The sequence below is a fragment of the Epinephelus fuscoguttatus genome, linkage group LG13 (assembly GCF_011397635.1).
Source record: "Epinephelus fuscoguttatus linkage group LG13, E.fuscoguttatus.final_Chr_v1".
In the NCBI taxonomy this organism is placed as follows: Eukaryota; Metazoa; Chordata; class Actinopteri; order Perciformes; family Serranidae; genus Epinephelus; species Epinephelus fuscoguttatus.
The window spans coordinates 34844022-34862752 of NC_064764.1; the positions used below are offsets into that span (position 1 = coordinate 34844022).

An 18731-nucleotide genomic window follows, 5' to 3' on the forward strand; every position below is an offset into this window, starting at 1 on the left:
CAGTAATAAAGAATAGTCGGAAAATAGTATCATTTTAATCTTACATTATTACAACAAAGTAAAATAAAAAAATAAAAATTAAAAGTAAAACACCAAAAAAATACACAAAAATAAATATATATATATCAATGAAAATAAAATAAAATAAAATGGTTCACCATGGTGAAATGTAACTCAAGCTTGCTGAAGTACAATTTTGACATACCTGTACTTAATTTTAGTATTTCCAATATCTGCTACTTTATATTTCTAGTCCACTACACTTCAGAGGAAAATATTGTACTTTGTACTTTACTTACATGTATTTGACACTTACAGTTACTGGATTTATTTATTTATTTCAATAAATAAAATAATATGCTTGATATAACGCAGTGGTGTATCTGTCCAGTAGTAGCCTCAAAGTATCTTAGACTGGCTCCACATTGAGGAACTACAACATTAAAACACTTCTACATGTATTGGTCAGTCAATATAAGGTTCTATAGTATTATAAAACAATAAAAGTCATTCTGCATATTGAGTACTTTTAATTTTTTTACTTGTAATTGAGTGGGCCTATTTTTGGACTATGGAATTTGTACTTTTCATTAAGTAAAGGATCCAAATTCTTCCTTCACCACTGCAGGATATATAACCATGAAATAGTGAAATATTCCGATACATTTTTTAAAATTAAGCTCATTATTATGACTTTCTATGTTACGCTGCTTCCTTTTGCAAACAGTGTTTAATCTGGGTGTGTTAATTTAATATGTAATTCTAGTTGCTTTCTTGTAAAATATCATTTTTCCAGTGTGTGGTCTGAATGAGCAACCGCATAACAAAGACTTTTTTTTTTTTTTACCAGGACGTAAAGTAAAACATTGAAGGAATACCTCTTTCCTCTTCGATGACTAAGAGAAGAAATGCAAAAAGTTAAATGTTTTAGCTTGAGTGTCAATGTGTGAGAGTTTCCTTGGATAAATCAGATATATTCTGGAGCACTGATTGATTTAACAGGAGCCTAATATTAGGTCTTGAATTTCAATTTGCTTTTTCACTTGTCTGGAGGCTTTTCCCTACATAATTCTTCTCAATAATGTTCACTTCAGCAACACCACATTCATCAACTATTAGCACCTGGAGGTGAAGAGGTTCTCACATCTTTAACTTTAGTGAAAGCATCAATATTACAGAGTTAAAATATTCTCCTACAAGTTAAAGTCCTGCATTCCAAATCATACTCAAGTTAAAAAAAAGCGCAAAAACAAAGCATCAAACCATACTAAAGTAAGTAAAAGTACTCATTGTGCTATTGATGAAATAATGTGTTCATCACTTTAATGTTGCAGCTGGTAATATTGGAGCTATATTTAATTTCTTCACGATAAACATGAAAAAGTTAAAACCACTCATTGAATGTAATTGCTTCAACTTAAATCTTTTAACAGTTGTCAACTTAAAAAACTTGTGTTCACAATAAGGGAGTGCAGCTTAATCCTTAATAATTATTTTGTAGATTTTTATGTTGATAATCTAAATTTGCAAAGTAACTATAAGTGCATCGGAGCACAAAGTACAATACTTGCCTCCAAAATGTAGTGGAGTATCATAAAATGGAAATACTCAGGAAAAGTAAAAGGCCCTTACTTAAGTAGGCTACTTGAGTAAATGTACTTAGTTAAATTCCTCCCCCTAACCCTACTAGAGTAAAAGTACAAAAGTATTCGCATCAAAATATAATCAAAGTACAAAGAGTAAAAGGCCTAACTAGTTACATGTAACAAGGAAAGTAACTAGTTACATGTAACTAGTTACGCCCTAACACTCTGAATGTAATTGATGGGGGTGTTTCTGCAGGATTCCAGCTTCTGTGTAAATAACAATATTGAGTGTACACAGTGGTGGAAGAAGTATTGGGATTTTGTGCTTTAGTAGAAGTCGCAATATCACAATGTAGAAATACTCTATTACAAGTAAATGTCCTGCATTCAAATGCATTAATGTATTCATCACTTTAATGCTGCAGTTGGTAAAGGTGGAGCTAGTTTAATCACTTTTGTGGTAATAATGAAAAAGCTTAAAAAAAATACTGTAGAAAATCTAATTGGATCAGTTTTTTTAATGGTAATTAGTTAATTCCTCTAACTTAATTTAGTTAATTGGTTGAATATAATTTCTTTAGAAGTTGTCATAACTTAAAAAGACCGATTCAATCTATTGTGTTAATTTTTGTTGTTAAGCAAAAACATTTGTTTTTAAAGATTAGCTTAATCCATAATAATTTATTTGGTAGATTCATATATGAATAATCTAAATTTGCAAAGTAACTATAAGTGTAGTGGAGTAAGTACAAGTAACTCAAAATCATACTTAATGTTGCAGCTGGTAAAGGTGGAGCTAATTTTAATAACTTTTATGGTAAACATAAAAAAGACTAAAAAAAAACACGCAAGCAAACAAAAACTGGGAAATCAAATTGGATCAACTTTTTTTCTCTTAAATAGTTGTCAACTTAAAAACTTGTGTTCATAATTAGGGTAGGCCTTATTAAGTACATAACACTTAAAAAAATATTTTAAAACGTGTTTATGCTATCAATTATTAAGGATGTGGTTAAAAAAAGAGGAAAAGCTTTTTCCCCTAACTCAATATAGTTCGTTGGTTGAACATAATTTCATTAGAAGTTGTTATAACTCAAAAAGATTGATTCAAACTGTTGCACTGTTTTTTTGTTGACCTGAAACAGTTATTATTAGAGTGTCACTTAATCCATAATGTGACCTGATAATTTTTGGTTGACTTTATACTGATAATTTAAATTTGCGAAGTAACTAAAGCTTTAAAATAAAGTACGATATTTGCCTCCAGAATGTAGTGGAATATAATTATAAAGTACAACAAAATGAAAATACTCAAGTAAAGTACAAGCACCTAAAATTGTACAGTGCTTGACTAAATGTACTTAGTTACATTCTACTCAGCACAAAATAAATGGAGATAAGGTGAAACTCAAACTAAAAGAGAAAAAATAAGGGTCTTATATTCATGTAGAGTAAAACGCAGCCACTTGTAGGTGGAGCTTCCTCCTCTCTGCTGAACTGAACACCAGCTGCCTGCACTGATCTATATGCATGTCTGAGCCGTGTGCAGCCTATGGAAGACGAAGATGTGCAATTACACACCACCCCCACCGCACATGTACAGTAGGCTATAGAAATGTGTCAGACATGTGCGGTTTCCTTATTGTCTGAGGTCTATATGTTAATTGGGTGGTGTTGTGTCTAGGCCTGGCTGCTTCCTCAACAACTGAACTTTCCCAGGGAGGCAGCTGCACAACTATTCCATACCATACCTCATTACAAAGTGGCGATATACGTACTATAAGTGATTATGCTACACGCTGGGTAGGGTTACAATATGTTTGCAGGGCACGCTGGCCGCTCCTTCAGACCTCTTGTTTCTCAAACATCTGCTCCTGATTTTTTTCCCCTCCACCTTTTGCATCTGGTTGCATTTGTGGCACAAAATACAGACTATCATTCCATATTCATTATTATTTCCCGAGGCGCTGAGGCCGAGCTCTTTGGTGTTTCACATGGTGGAGACCTGAGCCGGTATGTTCTCTCACGCCTGGGTGATGGGAGATCTGGTTGGTGGAGCAGAGACCAACTGGTGGGAGATGGGTTTGTAGTGTGTGTGTGTGTGTGTGTGTGTGTGTGTGTGTGTGTGTGTGTGTGTGTGTGTTTGAATCTTCAGCTCCTGTTTCCTGGCCACCCAGTAAAGGTTGGTCCTCCTGCTCTTCTTTTTTCTCCTGCCTACGCCTCTCTTCTTTATAGTAGAAGAGAAATTCCTTTCCTTAGACCAAGAGTCGTGCTTTCTATCTATTTATTTTGTATGTGAGTCTCATGCTAATGAGTCTCATCTTCTCATGCGATAGGTGACGAGGTCAGAGTGAGAATGTGTTGATGCTAATTAAGCCAGCAGCTAGTGTTAGGGTTATCATCAATCGTTATCGTTCAATACATGGTCACTTCTGGGGCGCCCAGTAGCTCAGTGGTTGGGGCAGGCGTCCCATGTACACAGGCATTGTCCTTATCCCTACTCTCTCTACCCTTTCATGCTTAATCTGTCCTGTCAAAAAAAGGCAAAAGCCAAAATAATAATCTAACAAAAAAAAAAAAAAAAAAAAAAAAGTCTTCCGGCTCCAAAAATCCAAGATGGCTATGGCAAAAATGTCAAACTTGAGGCTTCAAAACAAGAGTCCATAAACCAATGGGTGACATCATGTGGACTCAAGGTCAAAAACTCTTCCTCTTCTTTTTTTTTTTTTTTAAATATACAGGGCTACCACATTTACATAGATTTTGATAGCACCAATGATGTTTGTAGAATAATAAGAGAAAGTTTCAAATTTGCACACATGGCTTTGAATACACATAAAATATAAATCAATAAATGTAAAAATCGTAATTGTGGCAGAACACAGAGAACTACATATACAGTCACATGCCAGCTCCTGCAGCATGACGTAAAGTTGGCTTTCCGTGAAATAAAATGTGGTGAAAAAGTCTTTGTTTCAGGGGAATTCAAGTGTTAAAAACTGTCTATCATTCAGTTTGAAGCAGCAGAAGAAGAAGAAACAGAAACTCAGCAGTGAGATCTCCAGAGAGGAGCGAGAGGCCGTCCAGGTGATGAGTGAAGACTTTGTGCTTTCATCACAAATCCTCCTGCTCTCCTTTCACCATCAGGGTGATTCATTTTTCATCCTCATCAGGCTCTCTGCACCTCCTGCTACTGCTCCTCGTCCTCCTCCACCCGAACACTACCCAACTTCCTTTTCTCACCTCCTTCTTTATAATTGTCTCTATTGTCCTTACTCTGCCTTGTGCCACTCCCAGTGGAGGAATGTAATGATATTAAAAATATACCAGTATTATCGTGAAGGTGATGATATGGCACATCCCTACGGCTGAGGCACTATGGATACGTACCGACTTAAAGCTTTAATCTGGTACGGTGCATCAAAGGTAATGGTGACAAATGGTGACATCTATGATTCAAACCATACATGATCCATTTTAAATAAATCAAATAAATACATATATAGTATATATTCATGTAGGTGAAACTATGCATGCAACATTTTTCAGCTTCTAAACACACGCTTGAACACTTTCTCACACACATGCTAACTATCTGCAGCAGCCCTCCTGAGTTTAGGAGAGATGCTGGTAGGAAAGTCCGGCTGGTGGCGACCGACGCTCCACCTGTCATAATACAAGCCAGGCAAGGCATGATGGGAAGGTGGAGGGGGCTGCTGAGTGAGGGGCCAGAGATGTGTGTGTGTGAGTGTGTTTTCTGGACTCTGGATCCCGATGCTGAAAGACAGGATCTCCCCTCTGACACTGCAGGCATTCGGAGTCCACAGGACGTCCACCACCCAAGTGGATGGATGGATGGACAGCCAGCAGAATGACAGACACCTCGACAAACAGAGGATGTGTTGGCGGAGTAAGATGGACAAATGAATGATGGATGAATCAGATGGACCGAAGTACAGACGCACAAACAAAAGAACAAACGCCTGCATGGACGGACAGTCAGCCAGATGTACGGACAGACAGTCGATCAGTGGGAGGGTAGAATTTGGCCGGAGGAATAAAAAAATAATAATGAAGTCAGATACTGTGCGGCGCAGAGAACGTGTCAGTGATTGAATTGTCGGGCCGACCGCACACAGCCTGCAACGTCACTCCCTCACCGGCCCGCTGTTCTCAGAGTGAAGCCTCAGAAAGCATAATAAACATTCACTAAAGTATTTTGTGTAAAGAAATGTTTGCTTCCCCCGAAGAGAATCTGGATTTCATTACTAATCTGTGTGACTGTGCATGTGAGGAACAGTGTTTGTCATGTCAACGCATTGTGTCTACATATATTTGCATATTTGTATAGAAACATCCAATGTTTCTAAAGTGAGGTAGTATATAAGATGACTTTGTCATCAGGAGGTGGAGGGGACAGTGGATGTTGTGTCACCAAGGCAAGATACCTGTCAAGCTGCAGACCACTGTTTGAGACCAACAAACAACAAGACTGGTTGTTGAGATATCGCTGCGTTTTCTGTTGGAAAAGTACCACAAACACTGAGTATCTTAAGCCAAAACACAGTGTTTTTCTAACCATAACTAAGTGGTTTTTGTGCCTAATCCTACCCAAACATTAACCACCACATTGTTAAACCATGAAAAAACCTGTAAAATTTCAACATATATGCTTTATAATAACGTACAAATGTAACAAATCAGTGGTTTGCAGAAACGTACAGTGCCAACATGCATTCTGGCAACTGGGTTGGTTTTGCTTTAGTGGTAGCTATCCTTTGAAAATGTCTGGTAGATTTAGGTCTTATGGGACCAGACGAGATACGTAATCCCTCCAGTGTGTTCTGGGTCTGCCCCGGGGCCTCCTACCAGTGGGATGTGCCCGAACACCTCGAATAGGAGGCGCCCAGGAGGATCCTGATCAGATGCCCGAACCACCTCAACTGACCCCTTTCAATGCAAGGGAGCAGCGGCTCTACTCTGAGCTCCCTCCAGATGTTCGAGTTCCTCACCCTATCTCTCAGGCTGAGCCCAGACACCCCAAGGAGGAAACTCATTTCGGCTGTTCAGCTCCGCGATCTCATTTTTTTGGTCACTACCCAGTGCTCATGACAATAGGTGAGGGTTGGGACATAGATGGACCAGTAAGTCCGGCTCAGCTCCCTCTTCACCAAGATGGTCTGGCACATGTATAATTGACAGACATAGAGAGCATCTCTGTTTTCTCCTCTGAGATCTTCTCATATTATTAATTTATTCATCTTATATATTTGTTCTATTATTTTTTCTATCATTCACAGTTTCAGATGCTGATGACCTGATTTTAGGGAAGGAGTATACCTGTGTCCAGGCACGTCTCAGACACAACAGGTCATAAAACACAAGGAAAAAGTACATCAGAACATTTAAAAAAAAATTCAGGATTATTCTTTCAGGCTAACTTGCCTGTATTACATACGACAGCTAAAGACAGACAAGACGGGGGAAGGGAGACAGGGGGCAACATGCACCAAAGGGCCGAGGGTCAGAATCAAACCTGGGCACCTGTTAAGGATTTAGCTTTTTAGTACATGTGGCGCACACTCCACCAGGTGAGCTACCAGGCTGAATAACATCTCCAAAATTTAACTAAAAGTGGTGCTGCAAGTACATATCGGGGTAAAATTAAAAGGATAGTATGACAGAAGGAAAGCGTCAAAGTAAAGGTAACCCTAAAAATGAGTCATAAGGTAAAATATTATGAAAGAAACTTTTCTGATCACATGCAAAGAAACTGAAACTGAAACTGAAATGTCACTGCAGCAGAGTTGTACAGACAGATGGAAGATAAGTAGCTTTAAAAACTAGAATAGGTTACTATATATATGTACATTATGGGTGCTAAATATACACATGAACAAAAACTGCATCTATAAAATGTATTCATACAGAAATATCAGGTAATTGATAAAAAGTAAGTGACTAACGATTATGCTGGAGATGTCTATGTGTGCTGTCAATCAGATCCAACTGTCTGCTTGTGTGTGTGTGTGTGTGTGTGTGTGTGTGTGTGTGTGTGTGTGTGTGTGTGTGTGTCTGAGAGAGAGGAGGGGGGCTGTGGGGTCCCTCAGGGAGGCAGTGTGTTTCAGCACCTTGTCTCATTGCCTGTTGTAGTGTTGACAGGACAGGAGTCGGGGGGCAGACAGGGTGAAACACAGAATTACAGCAGAGCAAAAGGACACTTCCTCAACTTCAGCATGAATATTGACAATATTATTATTCATATAGCTATTGTTTTTTATTGCATTGAGTTTTAGATAAATATTCTGTATATACAGTTTGATAATTCACTTTTTGTTTTCAGCATGTGACTTGTCAGAGTACAGGTGTATAAGCTGGTAATAAAACAAATGATCTATATTACATTAAGGTTTCCTAGTAAACTATGCCAGTAAGACAGAGCTGGAGCTGGTACATCTAAATGGAATGGAGACATTAGAGACACCTCAGCTCGAAGGTCTATAAGCTGAACTTGTGTTTTTATCCTAAACCCTGTTAGTTAATCTATGTGCCTCATTTTTTGTTCCTAAAGCTTTGCTGAAGTAGCTCACAAGAGCCAATAAGTTTTGATTTGGCTGTCACGTTAGAGGAAGCTAAAATAAATCACAGTGTGTTTAACGTTTGCTACATGCAAAACAATAAAAACAGAGACAATCTAATGTTAGAGACAACTGCTCCAGTAACTCTGAGTAATCTACAGCAGTGGTTTTCAAACTTTTTGTGCCCAAGGAACACCAAAGGGCCAAAATCTCAAGGCACACCGGTATTTATATCTGTGCACTATGTTATCAGTGTTGCACAAATAAAATTCTCTTCACAACCACTGTATTAATTTGGAGCAAAATCTCTTTTGGCAGCAGATATCTCTAAAACTGTCTGCATAGTCTGACACTACAGGTGAGAGAATATGTATTTTTGATTATTACAGTGTAATGGATGTAAACAAATGAGTCCAACCATAGTTTCTATCTCACACTATCGCTGTTGTAATTGTTTGTCATAATTACAGCCACATGTCCCGTGTGCCTGATGCTTTATATCATGAGGAAGACTTCCCTCCTCCTGGAGTGATCATAGCTGAGTAACACATATTAAAATTCACAACAAAAGGAGAACAAGAATTAAAAACAGCGACTGTCCAGCTCACATATAATGGGATCCATGGTGTTGGTTAGCTGTTTGAAAACCATCCAAGGCGCTCTGATTGTGAGTTGCTAAGCCTTGGTTAATACATGGATGAAATTAATGAAGGATGCTTTTCACTGCCCGGTCGCCAGAAGACAATGTCAGCACTTTGTTCCTGCAAACTACAAATAATGTTACTTTGTATGCTTTATAAATATCCTGTCAGTGTGTCAATAGTGACGTAGTGCGTAAGCTGACTTTGTCATCCGCAGGTGGAGAGTATTAATGATGGCTTGACACCTAGGGGAGACCGCTACCAAAGTGCAAACAACTGCAGACTGCTGTGCATGAACTTTTCCTCACCATAATTAAGTCGTTTTTGTCCCTAAACTTGACTACACATTAAGCACAGCGTTAGCATCTTGGCTACATGATTACCTACAAATGCAGCATATCAGTTGTTTGCAGAACCTTCACATCAACATTTTTTTTGGCGACTTAGTTCCTTGGACTTCCATTGTAAATAAGCTGGATGTAACTCTATTATTATGCTACTACTCAACCCATCCTTGAAGTGCACTTGATTTCTACTTCAACATCATCAACATGTAGTTTCTTGACCCCGTGCTGCACTCTGTATTTATCTTCATCACAACTAAAGCATTTACAGTCCTACTCTCTGTCATTAGAGTGTACTTCAAAGCCATTATTAGCCATTTAGCATGATAAAAAAAGTGTAACTGAGAGCTCTGTGTGTAGCTTTCTGGGAACCAGACGTGCTGTGTGTTCCGGGGGTTTCCGCCACGCAGCCTCTGACTGAGCTGAGGTCTGAGCAAAGTGTCAAAACTGATGAAGACTGCAGCAGAGCAGCAGCGAGCGTGCACGTATCTGCGTGTGTGTGAATGCATGCATGTCTGCTGTATGTGTGTTTATTACCCGTTTCCAAAATAACAAAGGGATCGGGGGATGAGTGGATGCCAGTGCAGCGTGTAATCAGAGCCAGATCCTACAATCCATCAGCGCCGGGGTCCATCAGAAAATGACTGACATCGGTAGACGGAGACTTTCTCCTGATTCCACCGCAGCAGAGACCCGGTCATTAGTCAGCCTGACAGCCCTCATTTATTCCCTGTGACGTGAAAAATAATGACTGTCTCTTTGGATATGAACCCCCTCTCCCCCCTCCACCTCCCACAGTCCTCCTCCCAACAGCCCACCAAAGAAACTAGAAGTCACGCAGACAAACTCAATTTAGATGACAGTTTTTCATTGTTTGCTCTGTCGTGTAATTCTTCAAGACTGCACTGTTCTTAAAGTCAGATGCCTCTCCATGCGCTCATCTTTTCCTTCTTTCATTAACATGAAGTTAAACTAATGTGTCACTTCTCAATACAACACCCCCCCACCACCACACACACACACACACACCCTCCCCATGATACAGTCATGCAAAGAAACTCAGTTTTGATTAAACATTTTGGGCTTTTTTGATCTGTTTCACTGGTTTAATGCCATCTCAGTTTGTTTCTCTGGTTTTACTTATGAATTTTATAAAAGACATGAAAGGAAATTTTGTTCTGTTCATAAAACTCTACAGCGCGCACACACACACACACACACACACACACACACACACACACACATACACGCACACACACACACACCAAGGATGAGTGCTGCCTTCCCAAAATCAAAAACACAAGACTGTAAGTGTAGATAATGAGTTGAAGGACTGGATTAAACAGTGTTTGTCTCTAATAAAAAACAGTATGTCACTACCCAAACACTAAAGCCAAGGGGGCAACATTCAGTATAATCAACTATTGACATTATCAGCTGTAGCCTCATACAGTTTATTTTGGAAAAAGCCCTGGTCAGTTTGAGCCAATCTCACATTATAAGTGACTGTGCCCTGCTATCTATTGAATCTGAGGAAGTCTGAGATACATTTCCAAAACTCATCCATTTGTCCTCGTCCATAAATCCTTTTATCTTGTAAAACTGAACCATACTGTATGAACACACTAAGATCAAATCAAAAATCTAACCACTGTGTTCAAGTATATACACTTTTAGTTAAGTTCTGAGCAGACGAGACACAAAATAAATGCATCACATGACCCAGTTTAACAATTCAACATAACTGTGTCACATGAATACAACAGTCTTTTTTCATTTAAATAAACTATAAAATATATTGTTTTCATAATTGCTAAAATAAGGCAAAGGGATGGATTCTGAATCAGGAAGTGTTCTTTGTTTCACCTCTGCACAATTTAATGTTTGACACTCTATTACTCACACATGTGGGAGGTCACTGACTGTATATAGTCGACCAACCGTCAGTCGACCAGAAAGATCATTAGTCAGCAAGATTTCATTGGTTGCTTAGTCGCAGATAAAAAAGAAAATAAAACAAACATGAATCTCTATTAGGAGCTGCACCTTGTCAAAATAAATCCAAACCTATATGACTGGACCATGTGGGAATTTAATTTGAAAGGACAGTCACAGTAAGTGACCACGCTCAGCAGTCAGACAGGAGTCAGGTTAATTTCCAGGGCTGGTACCTGCGGTTATTCCACAGGCTAGTTAATAACATGTCGGGCAGGAAATCCAAAGTGTGGGATCATTTTGAGAAGGTGAAGGACGAACCCAAGGTGATATGTAAACTCATCTTCATTGGTCGACTACAAACATGACGTATCATCTGAAACATGGAAGTAGCTACATGCCCATTAGCCCACAGCGTCATTAACAGGCGGCTCGCTCAGTGTGTGACGTGCACTTGTAGATAAAATATAGGCCTATATTAATGAAGGTTCATTAGTTCGGTTTTGTATTTCTCTGTAATGTAGCACAGTGTTAACAATGTTACTGATACTATTCTTTCTCACACCTTCAACTCAAACCACCAAAATATATCATTTAATAATTAAATTGATATTGTAAACATGCAGGAGACTAGTCGACTAATGGCCCTAAATGATGACTATTGGTCAACAAGGAAAATTCTTAGTTGGGGACAGTCCTAGTTTGCATACAGTCTCTTTCAAAATAAACGCACTGAGTCAGTACAATACCGCGAATTGACATTTTTGTAACACATGGTTATGTTTAGCCAACACACACACATAGTTGGGTTAAGAAAAAAAGAACAGGGTCTGGCTTTACATTCATACAGGAAGTGTGAAGCGAACATCAGCCTCCCGGGTCAAAGTCATGGTTGTTGGACCCATCCACCATCCCTCCAGCCCACCCTACTCGGACTTAACTTTCGTTCTTGTCCCGCTGCATTTCCCCCTGATGCCTTATCTGATGCTGGAAGTCACCGACCAAGCCCCAATATTCAAGGTCTTCAGAGTGAGACCGGGTTAAATTGGGACATCCTACCCCAAGATGTGAACAGGGTAAGAGGGGTAAGGGCCAAGTGGTAGGGGCAAGGGGTTTGCAACTTAGCATAACAGTATGTAACCAATGAATGCATATTTAAGCCTCCTCTGCAGGCCTCTCATTTTCAAATAAGTCAGATATTAAGTTTCTAACAAAGTCACAGCAGGTGTTTTGCAAGCTGCAGCTTTATCAGCTACAGATAATAAAATCTACTTCAATCATCTCAGCCTCCAAAATGAGAAAACAGTGAAGTTCTGTCTGAAATAAGAAGAAATAAAATCAAATCTGTCACTGTTATCACTGTAAACTCCACCAGTGCTCTGCTAGAATGCAAAACCAGTAACTGCCAGTAACCGAGGGAGAAAGGATTGACTATATAATTACAGTGCGAGACATTATGGTCACATTATTTACCTGTACTGACTGCACACTGGCTCCACGTGAGGCTGAGCTGCCGTCAGTCCCTCAGCCTCAGATATGTGCTAACACAAGTAATGAAAACTGAACCAATACATGATTTAATCATTAAAGAGCAGCAACACCGGCCAAAGTAAATCCTGATCTCCAAATGTGACCTTGTTATCCAGTTAGCTGTGTATGTGTGTATGTGTGTTTGCATATATCGCCCGCTATCGCCCCCCTTGAACCTGATGACTGATTAAGAGTTAGACCACTGAATAAACTGTCTGCCCAAATATCAGCGATCCAATGGGTGTGTACAAATATGTGTGTATGTGTGTGTGTGTGTGTGTGTGTGTGTGTGTGTTCTCAGCAGCCACTAAAAACAGCCGCAACATTATAACACCTAATTTACTCTCGTTTAAAAGCAGGAGAGAGTGAAGGAGAGGTCGTTGGTGTTTGCTCTACGTACAGATGTAAAACAGGAAGCTGCTTATCTGAGAAAATTACACCTGGGCAGCAAAAACTGGCTCCAAAATTGTGACGATTACAGTATGATGATTTTTTGTTTTTTGGAGGAGACATCTCATATTTTTTGACACTTGATGTTTTAATCCAGAGCAGCGAGCAGGGAGGTAACCAGCAGACGCTGAAGGACACTCTGACAGGATGGATGGATGGTGATGTTTATGAGACGGTCTCTCTGCTCCGTTTTCCCACAGCAATCACACAAGTTTCATCTGGTTTCATGACCACAATGCCAACACCCACATCCACAGCCCGGAGAGCTGAAAGAGTCTCCTCTTTTTAAGTGGAGAAAAAAGGATTCATGTCATGATTTGCTCTGACTTCCCTGGGAGTCAAACCCCAAACCTCCCAGTATCAGAGGGGACAGTAACCAGTAAGCTATCAGTTATTACTATACTACAGCTCATGTAAAAAAATGTTTACTGTTGTGTACTCACTGAAGCAGCCCGCACCATGTGGGCTTCAGGCTTCCATATGCTTCTGCAAAGACATGATTTTGTGTAGGGGCAATCTGGAGGGTTTTTGGGTGAGAATATCAGAAATTAGAGGATGAGGCTTGCATAATTTTTGTGCCTATAAATAGCATGGACAAAATTACGTATGACTATTTGGAAATGTAACGGCCTAAATGATCTAGACATGTAAATTTAAATTATTGAGGTAATGGAAGAAATGAGAGTGTATATTAAATGGGCGCATGTGTACGCAGCCCGGTCACCAGATGAAAATGTTGGCACTGATGTTGGCACTGATATGTTACATTTGTACATTTCATATGTATCATATCAACGATTCTCATGAGCTAAGTTTGTCACTGGGAGGTGAAGGGGTTAGTGGATGGCATATCACCAAGGCAAGATTCCTGCCAAGCTCCAGAGCAGTGTTCAAGACCAACAACCAACAAAACTTGGTTTTTTTTATCCACTCATTGCTGTGTTTTTAGCGGCTTTTTGGCCATCGCACTTGGATGTTTTTTTGGCAACCTGTTACTGTGTTGCCACCGGGTATAATGCCAGGAAAAGTAGGCGCTTTTTACCAAGACATTGCTGCATCTCCTGCTGGGGTAATGCCAGGAAAAACACTCTTTTTTCCCCCAAGAAGACATCACTGTGTTTCCACCGGCTACAGTGCCACAAAAAGCAGTTGCTCTTTACAAAGACATCTTTGTGTTTCCAGACAGGATAGTGTCACCAAAAGCAGTTGTTTTATACCAAGACATCACTGCATTTCCTGTTGGGATTGTGTCACGAAAAGCAGTTAGTTTTCACTGAGACATTGCTGCGTTTCCTGACAGGATGTTGCCTCCAAAAGTGGTTGTTTCAAGGAGACATTGCTGTGTCTTCAGCACGGATAGTGCCACGAAATATTACTGTTTTATACCAAGACATCTCTGCATATTCTGCCAGGATAGTGCCACAAAAAGTGATTGCACATCATTGCATTTCATTGCATTTCTCGTTGGGATGGTGCTATGAAAAGCAGTTGCTTTTTACCAACACATTGTTGTATTTCCAGCCAGGATACTGTCACAAAAAGCAGTTGTTCTTTACTGAGACATTGCTGTGTTTCCCACTGGGATACTGCCACAAAAAGCGCTTGTTTTATACAGAGACATCATTGTGTTTCCAGCCGGGATAGTGCCACAGAAAGCAGTTGTTCTTTACGGAGACATTGCTGTGTTTTGCGCTGGGATACAGCCAAAAAAGTGGTTGTTTTATACCAAGACATCACTGTATTTCCTGTTGGGATAGTGCCACAAAAAGCAGTTGCTTTTAACCGAGACATCTCTGCGTTTCCTTGTGGGGTAAAGTCACTTTTGTGTTTCCAGCAGAGATAGTGCAACGAAAAGTGGTTGTGTTACTCCAAGACATCATGGTATTTCCAGCTGGGATAATGCCACAAAAAGTAGTTGTTTTATCCGGAGACATTGATGTGTTTCCAGCTGGGATAGTGCAGTGACAAGCAGTTGTTGTTTTTTTTACAAAGACATCACTGTGTTTCCAGCTGGGATTGTGCCACCAAACTGGGTATTTTAAAACAAAACATGATCTTTTCCTAACTGTAACAAAGTGGTTTTTGTTCCTAAATATAACCACATGTAAACAACAGCATTGTTGAAACATAAAGAAACGTCAAGTTTTCAATATATCAACATGAAAACAAAATAACTGTGCAATTGTAACATATCTGTGATTTACAGATTCCTGGTGACTGGGTTGGTGTACATGTATGTATGTTTATTTACATATATGGATGCATTAATACTATAAGTATGTATGTGTATAAAAACCTGCATGTAATAAATGTATATTTCTTTCTATGTTTTAATCTATAAAGCCGATTGGGCTTCTCTGTATTAAAAACACACTTTTTAATTTTAGTGTTGTTTCATTTTGTCACAGCTGTTTTCTATGTGTTTACAGACTGCACTATTACACCCACAACTGTAAACATATGATGAATTGTGGCTTATGCAGCTCGCAGTGATATGATTAATGTCGTAAACTCATAAAGTATAACATAACGGGAGGATCTCAAAAGAACAAATATCAATGCAGCCATAAAGCACTCAAGATGAATTTGTCAGGAGAGGAGGAGGTTTTTTTTATTTGCTCTGTTTTTTCAATTGGTAGCGCTGTCAACAAAACACACTCTCTGCACGTGGAACGCTACCTGCTGAGCCACTGGAAGGCTTTTAATGTGAAACATCTGTGCAGGAAGTGTGTGGGTTCAGTGACACTGGCTTAACACTGGACGTAAAAACTGCAAAGTAGAACTGACTGCAATTAATTAGCGAGTGAGAACAGTATTTCGGTCCAATCAGAGAGCAGCAGAGGGATGCATTATCCTGAATCTACTGAATTAATTTATTGAATTAAAAATAAATTATGCACCCTATTGGATTCTCTCTGTAGCGGAGGTAAATAAGGGCCACTGTTTAATCTTTACAGTCATTTAAGAAATAGCCAAAATGTATTATTAAACTTTCAGAAATATTTCTCAGTCTGCTGCCTTATGTGTTCTCTTAATGTTATTTTTCTGTCTGGTTGGTGGTAACTTTAAAGTTCAACATTTTCCCAAAGCATTAGCCATATCTGCATGTCCTTTCCCCGTGTGTATGTGCATATGCGAGGAAGAGGCAGGCGCAGTGGTACCACATATGTAAGTGTGTGTTTTAGTGCATATGTGCGGGTCTGCTCACATGTGTAATAGATGTGTAATATCTGCTCCGAGGCCTCATCACTGCTGTCAGCACGTCAGATCTTCAGCGTGTGTGACGGAGGATTGTTTTACTGAAGTCATGCAGCTGGAACCGCCCGCCGAACCCGCTGCTCATTTTCATCTCAGCCTCGCCGCCCTCGGGTTCGCTGTGGAAAACAGAGAAACGTCAGCGAGACAGCAGAGTGTGTGTTTATCCGTGAGTATAGTGTGTTTGTGAATGGGAGGGAGTGCACGGCTGAGTGTGTGCTCATCTATGAGTGTGAATGTATGTGGAGTGTCTGTCTGTGTGTCTAATTGGGGTCCTGTGGGATTCCTGTGGGATGGGAGGACAATTACACTGCTTTTTAAGAATTGGGGGAAACCAGACATGCAATTATTTTTGTAGAGCACATGAAACAAGGTCATTGTGTGTCACTATTATGATACAACACCAGTGAATCAGTTATGAAAGCATCAGTTCACAAAATGGAGCAACATCAGTAGTCTCAGGTTTGCAAAAGTCAAGTTTATTACTCTTCAAAGTAATATTGACTCATGATTAAAAAGCAGGATTGGGGTGAGGTTATGATTTTATTTGTATAAGTAGGTGTATGATATTGAGGCCCAGGTCTGCCTCTAAGAATGACCTCCTATACTTTTGTCATTATCAAGTTTGTTTTTTCGTCCACAAAATGATCAAATGGTGATACAAGAAAAAAAAGTCTAAGAAATATGACTTGAAAAAATTAGAAGAAAAAATGTCTGTCTGTAATTTTGACATTAATAACTAAATGTATTATTATCAAGAATAGGAAGAAGAAGAAGAAGAAGAAAACTAAGTAAAAAAATAAGTAATGCTGCATATGATTTTTTATTTTTAAATTCTGAGAAGGGACAAAACAAATGTATGACTTAGGAACCTATATTTAATAATAATAAGAAATAAAATAAAAAATCACAATTTTTTGTCATGATAAGCAAGTATTACCAGACCATTTTTTTAAAAATATAATACAAAAATAAAAATTGAAATAAAAATAAAAATAGAAATTAACCTTCCTAATGAATAAATTTGAACAATTTTTACAAGTGGTATAACTAAACCTCCAAATGTATGTATAAGTGTGCATGCATGTGTATTTATGAATGTTTGTAAGCATGTTTTTGAGAGATCAGTGTGTGCCTGCCTTCTTTCTAGCTCTGCATATGTGTGTGTCAATAAACAGTTTATGTGTGTGTCTACATTATAGAGTGCTGGTGTGTGTGTCTGTGTCTTGGTGTGTGTGTGTGTGTGTGTGTGTGTGTGTGTGTGTGTGCTCTCCAGCTGCAGCCCAGGCCAAGAGGGTCTGGCCCAGATGGATGTTGGGTCAAGTCCTGCTGGAGCTGCAAACACACCAAAGAGCATGAAGAGCCGCAGTCGAGATCAGGTTCAGCGAACACGGAGCTACGCACAGAGGAAGGCAGAGCAGAACAACCACTGTTTACACACTGTCATAAACATGGAGGCCTGTAACCGTGAAGTGCAATGTGTCGGCTTGGCACTAATTTTGCTGCATATTCAAATTGGAAATTAGCTCAGTAAAGCAGTGTGTGTGTCTGTGATTAAATTTGGAAAGGAGGGAAAACTTGTTTCATGCACTATAACAGTCGTGTTATACATCTACGTAAGAGGCGCAGTGATGTATACAGAGTGCGTAGATCAGAGGGGCCAACAAGCTATCAAGGATGTAAAATTATGAAGTTATTTTTGAGTCCAACAGTGTGGCATTTTCCCTTGTGGTTCCATCTGGAAACAACAACCGAGGACATGAAAAGACCTGAGTAATGCTTCGCTGCCATGAGAGGAGACACGAGTGCTTCCCAGCAGACATGTTTATGAGCAGATACATGATTAAGAAGAGATGGTGTGACACAAAGATGCTCCTCGTCTGTGAAATTATAGGTCATCCACGGGGAACTTCCCCTCATTTGTGTCTCTCTTCTCTCTTCCCACTGCAGACCTTCGTGCTGAACTGCGACGTGGTGTCACACTCTTTTTGATTTTCCCTAAATGATTGTTGTATGGCAGCTATTTTAGGTTGGAACCAAAAACCAATAATTAAATTTCAAACATCTGCAGAATGACAATAACGATGCACAGGAGACTTCCAAGTAAAACACTGCGTGTGTCCTAACACTATTTTGCATTGAGTAAATATTCATAATTAAAAAAAATATATATATATATTTTTATTGATAAAAAACACATTTGTGGATAATAATTCGTAACTCTGACACCTTAAGCTGCAGCATGAGCAGAGCTTTTCACTTCAACTTGTCTTCCTCTTCTTTCGCACCCACATGACTTCCTCCCTAACACTGTGCTAAAGCTAATGTCAAACCTAGCTGTATGGTATACATACACTATATTTACTCTTCATACTCATGAGCCAAATTAGAAACTCGTTGACTCAGAGAAAG

At 39.3% G+C, this 18731-nt stretch overlaps 1 protein-coding gene across 1 annotated transcript in view; it reads right to left on the reverse strand.

Moving 5' to 3' along the window:
• wars2 (tryptophanyl tRNA synthetase 2, mitochondrial) overlaps positions 1-18731 on the reverse strand; it is a 107939-nt gene that overhangs the window by 42697 nt on the left and 46511 nt on the right. Inside the window, exon 4 of the mRNA XM_049595102.1 lies at positions 16273-16438. Coding sequence (XP_049451059.1) covers positions 16273-16311 — 39 coding nt within the window. The 5' untranslated portion in view covers positions 16312-16438. The remainder of the gene's footprint in view (positions 1-16272; positions 16439-18731) is intronic.